The 19244-nt window shown below is 41.5% G+C and overlaps 1 protein-coding gene across 1 annotated transcript in view; it reads right to left on the minus strand.

The window, feature by feature from the left end:
* DNAH9 (dynein axonemal heavy chain 9) overlaps positions 1 to 19244 on the minus strand; it is a 298757-nt gene that overhangs the window by 95131 nt on the left and 184382 nt on the right. Inside the window, 4 exon segments of the mRNA XM_060132968.1 lie at positions 7746 to 7979; positions 8164 to 8325; positions 8705 to 8847; positions 18011 to 18134. Of these exon segments, the coding sequence (XP_059988951.1) occupies positions 7746 to 7979; positions 8164 to 8325; positions 8705 to 8847; positions 18011 to 18134 (663 nt within the window).

Raw genomic sequence — 19244 nt, forward strand, 5'->3', positions numbered from 1 at the left:
AGCTGCAGAGAGTTATTTCCAGAAGGACAAAGATGCAATTGTAAATCAAAATGATTGAACCACATAATCACTCCAGTCAGCAAACACACCAGTAACTTTTTGTTCCTTTTTAAATCTTGGGAGATTTGAGAAAATTGAAGTGGGTTTTTTTTTGTTGTTGTTATTGTTGTTTGTTTTACGGATTGCAGATTTGGCTTATGACCTCAGGCTCACATTACCGGCACTATGGATGGGAGCTTTATAGCTCTTAAGCTGTGACGTGGAGTGACATGAGGGTCCCACCAGTCAGAAGTAGGCTGCTCCCCACAAAGCTACAGAGAAAGCACAACTCAGGGTCATTTTATGGCTCTTATGTAGTAGAACAGGACATTGAAATAGGTTACTTAAATTTTTTGTCTTCCTTTTTTCCCTTATTCAAAGCATTCGAGCCATATTCTGGGTCTCTTCTTATTTAGACACTCCCACGCCTGGGTAGGAGGATTAAGAGGGAAAGTGTCACCAATACTGATGAGACCCTTTCTCTCAGTCTTGCCGACCCCATGACTATTGACCATATGTGCCAGGTGGGGGGATGCTGACTGAGTCCAGTGAGGACCGGATAGTGGTGAGAGACCCTCTCTTCTTTGAGGTCCAGGCACATGATGTTACGGAGAGAGGCCAAGCTTCTCAGGACCTCCCCCCAGAGCTCCAGAAGAAGGAGAAGGAGTCCAGGATAATCAGTTGCCAAAAACACTCCACTGAGGAGTGGAAGCCTGGAGATAGCTTCCTTCTTGACTCAGAATCCATATAGTCACCCAACACCTTCTGATATGAATTTGGGCTTCAAGCAGGCTTTCCTCTTAGATATAGATGTTTTCCATCTATAGTAGATATCTGTTAGGTTTGCCTGCCTAATAATAATAATTAAAAAAAAACCCTATGTTTTGGTAACATAGCTTGATTTTCCTTTGAAGACCTTTCCTTCGCAAGTCTTTGTATTTTGGGTGAGGCTGACTTTGGTGGTTGTCATGGATCCTGGCTTGGCCAATGAGAGTATCCAAGTTACAGAGATTGGTTCAACTATGGGCAAACCAATGACCCAAAGAGGTCAATCAGAGCCAACCCAGGAACTTGGCTGAAAATACTGGTAAAGAAGCAAAGCAGACAGAATACTAATCTGAGGTTTCAGAGCCATGGGGGTTGCCCTCTTGAACAGGGACATCTAGTGAATATGCAGCACCAGTCTTGTCCAAAGTAAACTCTATCCCTCACTTTTCAGTTATATGAATCAATCCACTTTTTTTTTGTTTTTTAATTTTATTTATTTTTTAAAAGATTTTTTTGATGCGGACCATCTTTAAAGTCTTTATTGAATTTATTACAATATTGCTTCTGTTTCATGCTTTTTTTTGGTTTTTTTGGCCGTGAGGCATGTGGGATCTTAGCTCCCTGACCAGGGATCAAACCTGCACCCCCTGCACTGGAAGGTGAAGTCCTAACCACTGGACTGCCAGGGAAGTCCCAATCCACTTTTAAAAATTTTGTTTTGTTGTCTTGTCTAAACCAACATTAGTTGGATTTTGGTTAGTTGCCATCGAAAGGGCCCTGATAAATATCTAATGCAATCTCAAAATTTTCTCTCCTCTTCTCCTTCCCTCCCCTGCTGTATTTTCCATCTTTTCATCTTTTGTTTTTTTCTTGTAGGGTGAATTTGAGTTAGTTTTTTTTTTTCACTTGCAACCAAAGGGTCTTGAGAAATACATCATCATAAATTAACTGTCAACTTCAGGTGGCCTGAGATTATTTTAAATCCCAAGATAAACTGAACTTAAAAGTTTCCAGATAGACAGATTTGTGGATTAAATCCTATCTGCAAGGAACTGGTAGTGGCCTACAGGCCACCATCTACGAACGCTTCTTCCGGCCAACAGACCCTCTTCCTCATGAACCCACTGGAGTTAGACACAGAAGCGAGGTCGCCAGTGAGAGAGGAAGGGAGGCCCCAGTCACACTGGGGGGCTCTGACTGTGTCACGAGAGAGAACTGACTGCCCTCCAAAGACTGACTTTTTAACTTGAAGTGACCAAGTCAACCTGAAATGCAAAATTAAGAGATTTCTACTCTTAAAGGAAAAAAGATGGACCCAGAGCTAAGTTAAACTCAGTTATGGAAAAATAAAGTTATATTCTGACCAGCTGAATCAAAGCATGAAATTATAAGTCTAAAGTTTATTAAATTTTAGATTACCATACGATTGTTAATTATTGTCATTATTACTACTTCCAATACTACTATTATTGCCAAATAAATTCAGGGTCTGTCTGAGCCTGAGCTGTAAGATCCAGTTAGCCTACTCCTACCAGATTATGTACACCAAAAGCTGTCACAATTGGGTAGAAGGATACCGTAGAATAAAATTCAAGTCATTACCCTTATACCAAGATTCATGGCGCTGTACTTCTGTCCTTTTCTACCAAAGGAATAATTCCAGATGAAGGGTTTATATCAGAGTTAGGCACCATTTTTACAAGAAGAATCATCATTATATAACCATCAATAAGTTTGGAATATACATCAGGTGACAGAATTGCAAAAGACCCATTCTCTACCCACTCTCTGAACTTGTAGGTGATTTTAGAACCTGTTCATTTGTTTATTTGCCTATCCATCTATCATCTACCCATCTACCCATTTATAGAACACATTCTATGTGCAACTGAATCCTGATTTCTGCCCTTGAAGAACTGATAACAGTATGGCATGATATATGCAAGAGAAGAAACATAATTCAAGGATTAATTCATGACATTGTTAATCAACCATACTTCAATTTTCAAAAAAAGGATGAATAATTCAAGGAACATAGAGAAAATAGAGAAGGAAATGTATACTGCTCAGAGCTTAGAGAGGGCTTCTGGGCAGGGAGCTATCAAATATTTTTAGATCCTGACAGTGACAAGTTGACAAGGTGGGGGCATATATAAAGACACAGAGATGTGAGCAAGCTGTGGAGTTTGGGGGGAACTTCAAATAGTAGTGCTGGACTTCAGGGTAGTAGAAAAGAGGAAGAGGAGAGTGAAGCTATATGCAATTTAAAAAGTTCCAGAAAAGTTCAGAGAATCTGAACTGCAAAGTCTAGATCATTAAGGCCTACTGAAGAGACTACTCAGACTTGTGGTTTGAACAAAGATCACGCTAAGAGCAGGAGAGAGGTTGGTCTGAAGATGTGTTGTCTAGCTTGGCAGCCACCAGCCACACGTGGTTAATGAGCACTTGAAACGTGGCTTAAAATGTAGCATTCTACTTCGTCTCTCTTACTGTATTCTGGCAGCATTCTAGACTGCAAGCACTTAAAACGTGGCTTGTTCCAACTGAGATGCGCTGTAAGTATAATCATACAAATGAGTTTTTGAAGCCTTGTAGGAAAAAAGGGAAAATATTTTATTAACAACTTTTTTTACATTGATTACATGTTAAAATGATAATATTTTGGATATACTGGGTTAAATAAAATGTTACTAAAATATGTGATAAAATTATATACTACTAAAATATATAATTAAAATAAAATTCACTTCATTTTTACTTTTTTTTGATGCAGCTACTAGAAAATTTAAATTTGCATCTATGTCTTGCAGGGTGTTTCTATTGGATAGTGCTGGTCTAGAGTGCTGTCAGAATATAGTCAGGGAGACTAAGTAGAATGTTATTAATTAATTAGTTAATTCATTCATTCAACAAATACTTATTGAGTGCCTGCTCTGTCCACGCACTGTTTTAGGCACTTGGGATACATCAGCAAACAAAACAGACAAGGATCCTTGTTCTTATAGAGCTTGTATCCAACAGATGGAGATAGACCGCAAAACATAAACATAATGAAAAGTAAATTATATAATTTGTTAGAGAGGGGCCAATCCTATGGGGAAAAGATAAAGTAGAGCAGAATAAGGGGATCAGGAGTGGTGTGGGGTCGCAATTTAAAATGGGGTCATCTGGTAGGATTCTTTGAGAAGGTGACATTTGAAGGAGATGAGGGAGGAAGCCTTCAGTGGATATTAGAGGGAAGAGCATCCCAGGGAGAGGAACAGCCAGTACAAAGGCCTGAAGTGTCTGAGGAAAGAGCAAAGAAGGGGTGAGGTTCAAGAGGAATGCCGTGGGGTTGGGACAGTAGGAGATGAGGTCTGAGAGTTAACAGGGCAGGGCTGGGGAGGAGCCTCATTGTAATGAGGGAAATAGGGGCCATCTCAGGGTTTTAAGCAAAAAAGTGACATACCTGTGCTTTAAATTGATCACTTCACTCTGGCTGCTCAGCTGATGACAGACTATTCAGGGGGCAACAGTGGACGCAGACAAACTAGTTAGATGGTATCGTAGCTACCCAAGTAAAAGATGTCGGTGGCTCAGATCAGGGTAGTAGCAGTGTAGGAGGTGCAGTGGGATTCTGGGCATGTTGGCAGTCAGAGCCAACTGTGATTTTCTGATGGACTGGCTGTAGGTGGCGAGAGAAAGAGTGGCATGAGCAGAGTCAAGGGTGACCTCAAAGAGTCTGGCTGATAGGTGATGCAAGAGGATGTGGGTGAAGCAGGCTTGGGATGGGGGAGACACTTGAGAGTCCAGTTTATCGAAATAATCTGGGTAAGAAGTGTCTAAAATGGGGGACACAGCAAGAAGAGTACCTCTGAGAGATACTTGGAAAACTTATAGAATGTATTAACGCTGAAATGTGGGAAGTGAGGGAAGGGGAGGAGCCTAAGATAACACTGCAGCTGCCGGGGTAGGTAACTGGGTAGATAGACGTATTATTCATTCAAGTAGAGAAGACAGAAGGAGAAGAAACAGACTGATGCCAGGACTCGGGAGGGTTCTCCACCGACTATGGCAGATAGAGCTGGATTCACCTCACGGTATAACCAGGCTTCTCCTTGTTAAACAGAGATTGCCTAAAACAGGAAAACAGACTCCATTCATTGTCTGCTCAAAGCCCCAGGGTCTGTACAAGACAGAATACTGGGCACTGCTCTGTGAGTGTCAGAGCACCTTTCCCATTGTTTGCTCCCCAGCAATTGTCCTTTGCACAGACTGACCAGCAATTCCCAGAGGATAAATGGCTAGGAGGTAGAACAGGGGCTGGTGGGGATACAGAATGTTCTGAGGGCACTGTAGGTTGGGGGAGACAGGAAGAGGAAGAGCTGAGAGATGGTAAAAAATAAATCTGGTAGTACTGCATTCTGGGATTCTATCTTTTGCTGTTTTCTAGACGTTCAGAGATTGAGAGAACAAGAAAGGGATTGGGGCAAGAAGACGCTACCTTTCTCTGACAAAGGTGGGCACCAGGTAAGCTGCTAGGGCCTGGACTGGGATCTGTGTACTGTAGCTCTAAGAAGGGGGTTTGGTCATGACACTAATGGAAAGAGAGTAGCATCACAGATAATTGTCACATACGATTTGTTGACAAACATCGAGTTTGAACAGATCTCACCATGCTGGGAGGTAAACAAAGGGAAAAAAATGTCTTTATATAAATACAGGACAAAGAAAGGAATAGCATCTAGAAGACTATGATGAGCAACGCAGCTCTGAAAATGACCCATTACTGGATCTAGAAAAGACATCAGAAAAGCTATTCGGCATCATCGGTAGAATGGTTTCTGTGATATAGTTGCAGAAAAATAGGCTGAAACAAAAAAGCAACGTTGGAAAGGGAAAAGGATGAGATGAGGAAGGTCTGTGGGGATATCGAAAATGTAATAGTGTAGTTGAAGTCTTCACTGGAAGCCTAAGAAGCAGAAGCAATATTGCCCACGATTAGATTAGTATTGTTGAGGATAAACTTGAAAAGCTCTCCTAGAATGTAGAGGAAAAGGCCAAAGGGATGGAAAGCAATGAGGGAGCAGATAACAGATATGGAGCACAAGGAACCCATCTAGTTCATCATTGCTCCTGGAGGAGAGGCCCGACCAGATGAGCAAAAGCTGATAATAGAAGAAAAATTTCCCGAGCAGAAGAAATTCCACGTGTATAGATTGCAAGGGCTCATTGCATCCCACTAAGTGAACGGAAATCCTTTAGATACATTACGTCTATGAATCAAGAAACTGAAGTAGGGAGAAAGGGCAAGTCAGAAGGAGGAAGTTCAATAGAGCTATTCCAAAGGCAGAGCTCTGAGAAAGTGACAGTAAATGAAAGGCTTAGAAATCTAGAGCAACATGTGATGCCCAAGAATTAAATTGATTACAATTTTAGTTTAATTGTGCAAATGCATGAAATTTCATTGCCTTAATGAGAGGCCGGCTCTGCGGCTGGTAAGCAGAGCAGAAAAAGGGGCTATTGAGGGACCAGCAATATTTGATGGGCATGAGCAGGGCAGAGAAGGCGCTAGAGCTGTCCCCAGCTCTCAAGGGAAGGACAGTAAATTAACTGAAATAGATTCGTTCCATTTGGAAGAGTAAGTAGAAAAACAAAACAAGGACAAGACAACAGGGGCCTTCTTCTGATGGCCAACCACTTAGGAACATTTGAGGGAACGCATGATATGAGACAGGATTTGTTTAAGAAATTAGATTCCAATGGCTCTTTGACAGATTACATGGTAAGACACAAGAAACATAAGAAAATTGGTATAACCCTGCAACCATTTCTCCCAGCCATTCATCTCTTCGGGTTTTGATGATGAAAGGACTATGTGTTGGAGAGGAAAAGAAAGTAGAGGAAAAGGAAGAGGTGATAAACAGAAAGACAGAAGAGGAGATTCAGGGGATTCCTGTGCTAGTGAGAGGAAGCGCCAAACTGCAGCTGGGGATGTGCACTTCCACTGGAGAACTCGGCTGGGCTTCTGGTGAGGCAGGAAAGACAGGGCCGGGCCTTAGGCAGAGGGCAATATCATCTCCTTGTTTTGCTTTTTAATGAGGCCATGATGCATGGAGGAATGGCATCTAAAACAGAAACTGCGTAGCATCTGAACAAGAAACTCTGACCATGAAAACTGCAGACCATGTGCAATAAAAATGCACAGGTTGCTGATGACTCTGTACGACCTTTCACGTGTGGCACTTGACTAGTAAGGTAGAATTTAAGGGAAAACAGCTCTTAGAGTGCATGTATTGTGGCTTCAGGAGACGAATGGGCAGGACCGGGAGTTGATGCAACCTGGTGCCATCCAGGCCACCCTTCAACCCTCCCCCAGTGAATATTCCATCCCTAATCACAAAGACCCCACCCATTCAAAGGGCTAAAAATAGGATAAAAGGAGGATCAAAAAACCCTGCGGCGGGCTTCTCTGGTGGCACAGTGGGTGAGAGTCCACCTGCCGATGCGGGGGACGCGGGTTCGTGCCCGGTCCGGGAAGATCCCACATGCCGCGGAGCGGCTGGGCCTGTGAGCCATGGCCGCTGAGCCTGCGCGTCCGGAGCGTGTGCTCCGCAACGGGAGAGGCCACCTGCGGCGGGCCCCACTCTTGAGTGTGTAACTTTCACTTCTGCACTGAATAAACTGCTTCTTTGCTCTCTTTGCTCCTCAGTGTGTGTGTGTTTTCCTTTGTGTTTTGTGTACCTCGCCCAAACTCTTTTGGATGAGTTCAGCAAGAACCTGGACCTCTGATAAAGCTTTTTGGGTATCACCGGCACTGTCCTCATGGCACCGGGGCCTCTGGAGAGCAGTGTGTGGTCGGCAGACCGTGACTGTGGTCCTCCAGTCCTCTGGAAAGGGGCCGCCCCCACTACCTTCGAGCCCCCCGAAGGCAGGAGGACTGGAAGGACGTCGCTCACCTGGGCGGAGGTGCTGAGGAGCTTCAGCAGCCCGTTCTCCAGCCGCTCCATCTTGGACTTGAGCTCCCTTCTGTTCCTGCACAGCAGGCTCTGGTAGAGTCTGATGAACTCCAGGAATGATTTGGGGGTTGTGTAGTTGTAGCGCTGCTCATTGCTCAGATAGGACTGGGAGGTGTGGTTGACACTTGTGTGGACAAAAGCCATGAACTTGCTAATCGATGTCTTGACTGTGGGCTAGAATCAAAGGGCAGGAAATAAAGAGGTCATCTGGCCATGAAGACGGCAGGTGACTGCCCACCCAGCTTGTTGCTTCACCACATGGAAAGCTGTGCTCCAACAACCTGGAGTTGCCGGATGTGGGGTTCCTTGTACCCAGAGGTGGAGAGGAGCTTGAGGGGTGTCTCCTTTGCCCTCTCACCTCAATGTCCTCCGTGTTCTGCAGGAAGCGGAAGCTGACGGACTCCAGGGCTTGCTGCGGCCACTCATGGAACCAGTCGATGGCTGTGCAGTTCACGATGGCGGGGAACTTCCTGCTGCGGACCCTCAGCTTGGTCCCCACCGGGGAGAAACAGAGAGTCATCTGAGAAGGCAGAAGGGTGGGGAGAACCAAGAAGGTATCCAAGATGTACTTACAGAGAGACAGACATGGCCTTGGATTCTTCATTTCCCAGGAAATTGGGAAGCATATCAACAGAGACAAAAATCTGTAAATGCTAGGCAGCCTTTCCAGCCAAGGGATTAGAAATGCTGGGACTTCAGGAGGCAAGAAGGAGGCCACTGCCCTTGAAGCATGTGAGAAGGGCATCCTCGCACAGGTGCTCAGGCTGAGAAGGGCCTGGCACCCTAACCACTCACTCCCAAGACAATCAATAAGTACAGCTTATTGTGTCCAAAATATCCATAGAGGCTCCCATGGGCCATCTCTGGTCCTGTCTACCCCAGGCAGGGAATCCTTGTACCTTCAGTTGTCGTCGGACCCGCTCTATAAAGAACTTCCAGCAGTTCTCTCTGTTGTCAACAAGACCTTGGGTCTTGACTTCGTTCCTCACATTGCTTATGATGTTTTCAACCTCATCGTCAGAGTAGAGATCTGGGATCTCTCCTGGGAAGAATCGGAGCACAGATCCTTAATTATTATTTTTTACCAGATTGGCAAAGTTCTGAAAGTTAGATAAACTAGCGTATTAATGAGGCAGTATATAATGGAAAAAATCTTTAAAAACTCAACTAAATATATAAAAATTAATATATGATGACCAATTAGAGTTTATCTTGGAAATGCAAGGACGGTTAAATATTAGAAAAATCTATGAGAATAATTCACTACATTAATGGATTAAAGAAGTAAAACGATATGACCATCAAAACAGCTGCACAAAATTTCTGAAAATTGAGTTTGAGATTTCTTTTAACCAGATCATAGGTATTTGTCGCAGGCCCAAAGCAAACATCATATCTGTTTACCAGTGAAATACTAAAATATTCTCTTTTGAATTAAGAACAAGACAAGCATGACTGCTATTCATGTTTTCTAGTCAACATTATACAAATGTCCTAGCTAACAAGTCAAGGAAAAGAAATAAAATTTATATGGATAGTTAAGGAAATAATAAAACTATTATCATCAAAATCTAATTTTCTAAATAGGAAATCTAAGAGACTATATACATAAACAATCAGAACTCGTAAGTGTGTTAAACAACAAGCTTGCTGGATACAAAATCAATATTGGAAATAAAATGGCACTTTTGTACTTCAGCGAAAAAAAGAGTTATTTTATTTAGAATACCAGCAAAAAAGTTATTTAGAATAACCAGCTATTTAGAATACCAGCAAAAGGTATTTAGAATACCAGCAAAAACTGTAAGACAGGCAGTAATAAATATATAAAAAGATGTGCAAGATCTTGATGTAAAAACTATAACATTACTGAAGGGCATAAATAAAATCCAAAATAAATGGAGAAAAATACTCTGCTCATGGGTGGATGACTCAGTATTACCAGTATCACAAAGATGCAATTCCCCGCCCCCCAAAAATCAAATGGGTTTCTTTTTCAATCCTGAATTTGTTCTATCAGAAATCAAGTCTCCTTATAAAGCTATGTTAGTTAAAACAATGTGAAATTGGTACTTGGGTAAATAAATAGAACAATGAGTGAAACACCTAGAAATGGACCCAGATGTAAACAGGAAATTCATATTCAAAATCAGTATGCTAAAAAAGGATGAACAAATCAATAAGTGATGTTAGGATAATTCAATACTAATATCAAAAAATAAAATTAGAATACCAAGCAAAAATACATTCCAGGTGGATTAAAGACATGAATATGAAACAGTAATATTTTATAGATAAAATACAAAAGATTATTTTTACGGTGTTGGATAGGACACAATTTCTGAAATAGAGCACAAAAAGCACGAAACATAAAAAGACTAAGTTTTACAAAATTTAAACGAAATCAGCATGACAAAAATCAGATACAGACTTCCAAAAAGACATTTATGACCTACATGATGAACAAAGGGTTAGGATCCAGAAAATACAAAGGACTCTTACAAATCCGTAAGAAAAAGAAAGAACCGAAGAGCAAACTGTATAAAAAGGCAACTAACATAAGGTGAATAGCCAATAAGCACTTGAAAAGATGCTCCAATGTCACAGGTAAGAAGGGAAAGGACAAAAATGAGATTCCATTTTATATCCTTTGGCAAAAACTGGTATGTCAGATAAACCAAGTGTTGGTGAGGTTAGGAGGAAACAGGTATTCAAGCAGAGAATAAATCTGTACAACTACTCGGGAGGGCAACAGGCACTTTTTAGTAAACTTGAAATGCACATACCAGACAATTAAACAATCTACGTTTTGGGCACCTGTTGTAAAGCAACTCTGCTTGCACACATCAGATGTTTCTATTTTGCAACATTGTTCATAATTGCATGGGTGTTTGTTTTATTGCTTTCTGTAGCCCAACATGTTTTGTAAACAAATATAGAAAAACATAAAAGGAAAAAGTAAATGTGGGTGGTGAGAATGTGAAAACTGAGGGAGAGTCAGAAATTGAAAGAGGGGATAGAATAAAGCAAAATTCTGAATTAAGAACCAGCTAGTGGGCCCCTAGCTCACATGGAAGAGTTGGCCTTGGAAAGGAAGAATGAAGAAAACTGCAAAGAAATGCAGACAGACTGGGAGCTGTAAAGGTAGTAGTGAGGCCGATAGTGAATAGCATTAAGTTTTTTCAAGGAGAGAAATGAGCTTAAGGGATGTAAGAATGAAGGAAGCACTGGTGCAGTTAAATCCTGGAACACTGGATAGGAGGTAAAGATGAATGTGGTTCACTCCAGGATATTCTATGGCTATCAGAAAAGCTCTTTCCTATTTCCAGGACAAGGCTTTAGGTAGATGTTGAAGCTACGTGGACCTGAAGTCATATACAAGCTCCCCTTTGAAGTTCTGCACACCGGCGTGCTTCTTCCTTCCTCCATAGCCAACAAAGAAATGTTAGCATCGTAGAAATGTTAGAGCGGGAAGAAGCCAGTGGAGCCACTACCTGTTCTGTTTCCTGTGGACTTGGGTGAGGTCCTCCAAGGTGGGTGGTTTGGCAAATGGCCTCTGACTAATCTGAGTGATGGGAATTGTGATTCTTTTCACTACTGAAGCTGCTGCACTTCCTTGAACTACTGTATCTGGAGGAAACTCAACTTTCCAACAGATTTCTGGCCTTCACAGTCTGACATCACTAATCCAGCCAAGAGGTGGGTTAGAGTTTTATACTAATTAAACTTAATTGTTTAAATGGGAAAAATGAAAAAAAATGAATTATCATGAAAATGATCATTTACTTTCTTCCCTTAATTGGACAAACTTGATTTAATTTCCATTCATTATTTCATAGCATGCATACAAAATACCCAGTGCTATAAACTTGTCAAAATCAAGGTCTTACTAGTGGAAGAATCCATTTCAGCCTTATTTGATAAAAATAGGGGATCAGAGAAAACAGCTAGAAAAATGAAATGATATTTAGCATGTGTTGGGAGTTAAGGAGTTCAGGGAAGTTTTAAAAAGAGAAATACTCAAATGGAATTGATGTGAGCCATACTCAGACTTCTGGGGCTGACTGCCTGCAGCGGTCTGAATTCCTTTCTCCTTTGCCCCTCTGATAATCTACATTTTCTTATCTATAAGTACGTTAGAGAGTGAGAACCTGAATTCCCTTTGGTCTTAGAATATTTGTAATAATAGAGTCTGCATTCTTCACCTTTCTATTTTTTGAAATATGTAGGATTTATATCTTTTGAGGAGGCAAAGTATGATCTATAGGCTAAATCTGGCCCTCTATCTCTGCCTGCAAGTGAAGCCTGGTTTTTACAATTTTTAATGGTTGAAAAAATTAAAATAATACTATTTAATGACACATGAAAATTACATGACATTCAAATTTTGTTGTCCATAAATAAAGTTTTACTGGTCACAGCTATACTCATTCATTTAGATATTGTCTATGGCTATTTGTCCAATACAATGACAGAACTGAGTAGTTGTGACAGAGGCTGTATGGTCTGCAAAGCTGAAAATAATTACTTTCTGACCCTTTATTGAAAAAGTGTGCTCGCCCTAGTTTATATGATCCCTTTAAGTGCCAAGATATTGAAAACACCCAGGCCTTTTAGAGCCTTTTTCCATGTTCTTAAGATGCGGGTATTTGTCACACAATTCCCAAGATCCCTTAGGAAGATCACCAGATGGAACTGAGCACCTCTGAATTGGGAGCAAAGTTTGCATTTCCAGGTTTGTTCCTCCAATTTCTCCTGACAACATTCCCGTCACTTACTGTGTGATGTAGGTAGTCATGCTGAAAGCAGGAGACTGAACTGCCAGAGGGGATTTTGTGATGTGAACAGAGGCAGAGGCTATTTAAATATTTGAAGAGTTTCCCCTTGTGACCTAAAGTTAGGAAGCCCTATTTCTGCTGCCTAGTGCAGAATGGCTTCTTGCGGTCCTTAACATGTCCTGATATTTTGCAAGTCAGACTCATCATCATCTTCTCTGTGTGGTCTGGGGCTCTCAGAGGCCACAGTGCTTTGAGATAATTTAAGATGGTTTGGTTAGTTGGAGCTTGGTAATAAAAAAGGCAAAGCTGAGGGTTATTCTTCGCGAACCAGTTAGCATCACAATGGCTTAAGGGCTTTGAACCCACCCAGGAACAACATTTTTCAGAAACATTTCCCTGGTCTCAAGGGAGAAAAAACAGGGAGTGTGGTGACTGTCTCAGGACCCCTGGCCCTCTCTCTGCATGGCTGGAAACTTTCTCAAAGCACGTGTTCAACAGTAATATCTAATATGTAAGATGACACATCTTTCTCATGATATTACACACCTTGGTTCAACGAATACCTCTTGAATGCTAATTATGGGCCAGGAGATGCGTTCAGTGCTGACAATGTAAATGGTGAAAATAACACAGTCTTTACAGAGAGTTATAATTATATCAGTGTTGTTTTATTTCCTAAGCTGGGCAGTAGGTATTTAATCCTTATCTTTTGTACCTCTGGATTATTTCATAACAAAAAATGAACCAACAACAGACAACACGGTCTCTACCTTTCATAAGTTTACAATGTCGTTTCAGTACAATGGTGGTGTGTGCATCCACTGAATGTTAGAGAAACACAGAGGGATGTTTCTCATTCCTCGTGGTGACAGTGGATTAGTGAAGATTTCCCAGAGAGATAACATCCAAGATAAGTCTTGTACGATGGGTAGAAGTTAATCCAGAGAAAGAAGGAGAAGGGCACGAGGTTCAAAAGGAACGGCGCGAGCCAGTAAGGGTGCCAGGAGGCAGTCCAGTGTGTTATTTCAAGGAGGTGGGAATTACTAGATCATAATGGGGAAGTAAGCTAGTGAGGAAGGAAGGAAGCAGGTCCAAGGCAGCTGGTTTTTTGTTTTTTTCCTGTACAAAACAGCTTATCGTGCATTCACTTAGGAACTGATGAAGGAATTATAGTTTGATAGACCTTTTTGGAAGCAGTGAGGAGAATGGATGGGGGTGGGCCTCCCTGAGAGGTAGGGAGGTGAGTTAAGAAGTGTCTGCAATGTAAGCTTTTATATGTAGGATGGATAAACAAGAAGGTCCTATTCTATAGCACAGAGAACTATATTCAATATCCTATGATAAACCATAATGGAAAAGAATATATATAAAAAAGAATATATATAACTGGATCACTTTGCTGTATGGCAGTAATTAACACAACACTGTAAATCAACTATACTTCAATAAAATAAAAAAAAGAAGTGTCTGCATTTGTTGAAGCAAAAGATGAAAAGATCAGTGGTAGTCATGACAGAGAAGAACGCATTCAGAAATATCTAGGGGGTAAAACTGGTGGCAACTGATTATCTCTTGGACATAGGTGAGGAGGGAGAGGAGGGAGGGAGAGGTTAGTAATGGAGGAGAATGCACAGAGACATAGTCTCAAGTAACTTGGATGAGAACTTAGTACCACATGAAGAAAAGAAAAGCTGTTACTCAAGCATCTTTTTGCATTATGCTCTGGGCACTTCTGTGTGGCAGCTGGAAGCAACCAGGTGCTGGTTTAAATTTCCATGGTGTATGGTTTGGGGACGCATGAGGTAAACAGATCCCCTGAGACCACAAAGTATGCTTAGGAGGTCAGATGCATGCTTAATGGCTTCTCTTTTGTCGTCTTTGCCATCTTTGCCACTTCTCTTTTGCCACTTTGTCTTTTTTCCTTTCAGGGAAACTGGGCCAGAATATAACTTGTGTAAAGCATAGATGGTCTATCAGGGAATCCAGTTCTAGATGCTCATGGGAGGAGAACAATCCAATGCCAAGACTGTTACAAATATTTCCAGACTTCACATTCTCATGTGATGTGTACAGATCACTAACATGTCAGTCCTGCATCTAATCCTAAAGCACCTGGAAGATGAGAGGATCTTTTCGTGTTTTACATTCCAAGAGGAGATTTGGCCCAAACGTAATAAGGACAGTCTGTTTCAGGGACGGAGAGGCATATGGCTTTACAAGAGAGGGGACTCAGTTGGTTATCAACTATTCCAATAGACCACACAGAGGTTACTGACTGGAACGTGGAAGCTTAATAAATGGTTCTGAATACACAAATAGATGCAAAGTGATCTAGTCTGAGCCAGGGAAGAGAAATATTAATTTTGGAGTGAACAATTAAGCCTTTTGAAAAGCGAAAAGGAAATCCCAACATAAGATCCCAAAGTGAAATGAAGTATGAAATCTGGCAGAGTAAGGAGAGGAAAGGACACCACACCTGGAGCAGACTAGGTCTTCCTAGCTGGGACTGCAGTAAAGTGGGCTTTCTGGAACGCTGGAAACCTGGAGGCAGGTGTGCTGTACCAAAACACCAGGAAAGGATTCTATTTTCCCTTTAGATTAGGATGGGCCCATGCTGATGCTGAGTTTGGTTGAAGGAGGACCAAGAGAGAACAAATTTTGTGAGAGTTTTTAAATACCTGCTTTTGATGGCCAGTGTACATTCTTCAGGAATTGTTATACAGGGCAACAAGGACATAGCAAGAATTGAACTTTTCAGACTCGGCAAGGGCCAACATTTCATGCATAGTTTCACTAGAAGCTTCATGAGCCCCATTAAGGACTCTGGTAGCCAAAGAAAGTGACTGAAAGATAGGCTTCATTCACTCTGATTTAGGTGACCACCCTGCTTCTTATACAATTATGTTGCTTTTGCTAAGAAACTTGATTTAATTTTTTAACTTTCAGTGAAGATTTCTTACTGTCAGTCTGTAACCAAACTGAGATGCAAGTGGCATAATGATGGGTTCTGAAATGTTTGGGTGGTGTCAGAGGTGGGATTTATGTGCTGAATTACCAATACAGTTTGATTCTGGAAATGGTGTCAGGAAACCAAGGGATGAAACAATGAACTAAAGAAGTGTGGGAGGAAAGCAGATAGCCTATGGCGCGAGATCATGAGGTCACTGAGGAAGATGTTTTGGGGGAGTGTTGAATCAGTGGAATTCGCTCACTGTACCTTATCTTCAACCTAATAGGATTTGTAGATGACTAGAGAGGGATGAGCTAATGACAAGGTAGCCCAATGTACAGTTTCCTAGTCTCTACTGTGTTATCCAAGAATGCAGTGATTGCACAACCCCATAAAATTGAAAAACTAAGTGGATGGGGAGGCTCTGAGGAATCTCTGTAGCTCTGCCTGGACTGGCAGTCAGTTAATTTCTAGCCAGAAATTATCTGACAGGGAAAATTAGAACTCAGATATGCTCAATTCTCCCTGTCAAAATGGTTAAGATAAAAGGGATGAAGATTAGAAAAGTATTACTTTTAATTGTAGCTCCATTTTAACATGTGTGTGTAAATCCTGTTTTTGTATAGAAGCCTTAAAAATGTGAGTTTGAAATTCCATGACTTTGAAGCACACTGATTGCATTAAGTTTTCACTGGGCAGAGCTTCAAAAATTCATCTGAACTTGAAACAAGTTGTTTTCTAAATGAAAAATTTAAAATACTTAATTGAGGAATAAAATTTCAATTGGTAAAAGTGTAACATTGTTTGTGTCTCAGACGTTATTATAGGAGAAGGTGACCTGGCTGGATTGGAGCCAAATGAGATACAGGGTGAGGCTGGCAACATGCCTGGCATCTCCAAAGCTATAAGTCTTTGGAAGCACAATTTTACCTTTTTTGATTGTTTTAGAAATTAGACTTTAGGGCGCAGCTTCAGGGTGGGAGGACAGTTGGACCCGTCTCTCATTATTTGGTAAAATAACAAAAGGTGAGGCAGTGTTGTAGGTGAAATACTGTTGTAGAAGGTGGTGGGATGTTAAAAAGACAGTATTTAAGAAAAGGACAATTTGTTGGATTGGAGGAGAAAAGGTATAAGAGTTAGTAGGCAAATTCCTGGATATGAAACTAACTTAAATAGGGCAGGTTGGGAAAGGAACGAGAGGGTGGGATCAGTGTTATGGTTGGAGCCATCAGTCCCAACCTGATGCGACTCTGGTCCTCATCAGGAGGAAGTTGAAGGTTGCTCACAGAGCCTGCTAGTGCATGGTCTGGACCAAAGACCCGCGGCTCGTCATGGAAGTGATAGTAAAATGGCCTGGGGTACAAGGGCACAAAGTTTGAAGCAGTCAACGATTCTGAAGCAGTAAAGTTCCTAGAGATTGCATGGAAAGAGCCATCCTGAAATCTATTATATATGACATGGAATACACTTTGGAGAAGTATATTGTGATCACGGTCCTTTGACTTCATAAACTAAAGAGGATTTAGTCAGAGAGCCAGGAGGTGAACTGTAGAGAAACAGGCTTTCTGAAATGGAAATCTGGAAGTAGAAATTTTGTTCAGAACATCTGTGCACTGACTATTTTATTAGCCCAGATAAGAGGTGGTTTTATAGATGCTAAATTTGGGTTAAGAGTCAGGAAATCATATTCTCCTTTTAATTAATATAAATATACATAAACCCCAAATTTCTGAAAATGCATAATTTTTATACTATATTGTTTTATCTTCTTGGGTATATATACATATATATATCTTGTGTATGTTTATGTATATTTATATATACATATATGTGTATACTTAAACTTTTTTTTCTAGAATGGTTGGCATAAGTCCTGAATCCCTAAAAAAATAAGGGCAGCAAAGTATCAAGAACTGAACTTTCCACTGAAGTCCTGTCTTGCACTGATAGTGTCACAGGGAAGTTGAGACAGCCTTTGTCAAGTTCTTTGTAATCTAAGAAAAATTCATAAAGTTCTGAATCCTTGATTAATTAAATTGGCAACGTAACCTTGCCCTCTTGGGTAAGTTCTGTGTGTGCAGGTACTCTGTGTGTGTATGTTGCTGCTAATGCCTTCCCTCCCTGAAATACTGAACACATCCCAGTTTCTCTCCGTCTTGGGTGTGGGGAGGGAAGAGCACCTGCTCTCTGGACTCAGCAGATCTGCAGGCCCTAACCTACTTTCCCCCTATTGTCATATCTAGTCCCACTAAGAAAGCTATAAGACTACTGTCTGTTTTGCATGTAAGGAGAATAAAAGACAGCAGGCCCAGCAGCAATCCTAGAAGGACCTTGATGAAACAGTTCTCCGCTGTGTCAGTTTTCTCCCTCATTTCTATGACCTCGCTCTTCTGACCTAGAACAAAATCTCCACCTTGGAATGACTCCAACTCCAGCAGGAATTGGTTAGAGACATTCAAGTGCAGAGAGTCTCTTACCAGAAGCCAAGAGGTCATTAATGAGCACAAGGAACTTCTCATCAGCTACTTGGGCGTCTGTCATGAGAAACACGGTGCTGAGATTCTTTACCCCGGCTTTCAGGCACAAGCTGGCCAGGTCCGCCTGCAGAAACAACGTCAGAGATCTCTGAGAAGAGGGTTTTCCTGATAAGACACCAGCAATGGGAGGGAGGGAGGAGCGCTATCTTGCACTCACAGGCCGGAAAATATGCCTCATTCCCAGGCCTCGATCCCAATAGAGGTGGGCAAGTAGAATAAATAATGATGATCTTTAATTCATACAACCACTGTGGTTCCTGAATTAGCTTCTAGAGCTCCTGCTTTGTGCAAACAGGTAACAGCTTTCCAAAGGACAGAGATGTTCCCCTGTTCATCTGTGTTACTTATATCATCATACAAATGAATGGCTTGCCCCGGGAGGTAAGTGATTGCTCTTGGTCCTGACAGAAGAGTCATGTACTTGGGCCTCCTGGCCTAGGGGATGAATATATCATAAAGTAGCAGAGTCTTATGTCCTTATGGCTAGCTCCAGCAAAGACTTTTGCTGTTAAAAATATATTGGGGAACGTACACACACACACTCACACATACGCACACACAATCATTTGGTAGGAACTTACATCCATTCAAAACTATAGGTAGATGACGTTTGGGGCTAGGATGCCAGGCCCTGGATTTTTCCAGCTTGGTCACTCTTGGTTCCTTTGATGCATCCCTTTCCCGAAGCTCAGCCATTGGTCCATAATCTTAGTCATCTCTCTCTCACACGACTCAAAGCTCATTCTATATCAGCCTCATACATTTCCTTATAGCAGAGCTTCCTTTGTGTCCAAATAATTCCCCTTTAACATTAATAAACTTCCTTTTAGATCAGTGGTCCTCAACCAACGCATTTACAGAATCACTTAAGACAGTGTTTCCCAGCTCTCCTTAGAATCACCCAGGTTACTTTCAACTGTCTTGATGCCCAGGCCAATCCCCAGAACAGTTAAGCCAGGATTTCTCGGGGGTGGGATGCAGGCATCACTATTATGTGAAGGGGATTCCAGTACATGGCCAAGGTTGAGAACCAGTGTCTTAGATCATTCTGTAAATGCATGATTCTCATGAGCACCATCTTGTCTTTTCTTTTTTGGAAGCACTAAAGATTGACCTGATGTGAACCTAGAGTATGACCTTAGATGCGGCCAATCGCAAGAGGCTGAACTGTGGT

This window comes from Lagenorhynchus albirostris, chromosome 20 (assembly GCF_949774975.1).
Source record: "Lagenorhynchus albirostris chromosome 20, mLagAlb1.1, whole genome shotgun sequence".
NCBI lineage: Eukaryota > Metazoa > Chordata > Mammalia > Artiodactyla > Delphinidae > Lagenorhynchus > Lagenorhynchus albirostris.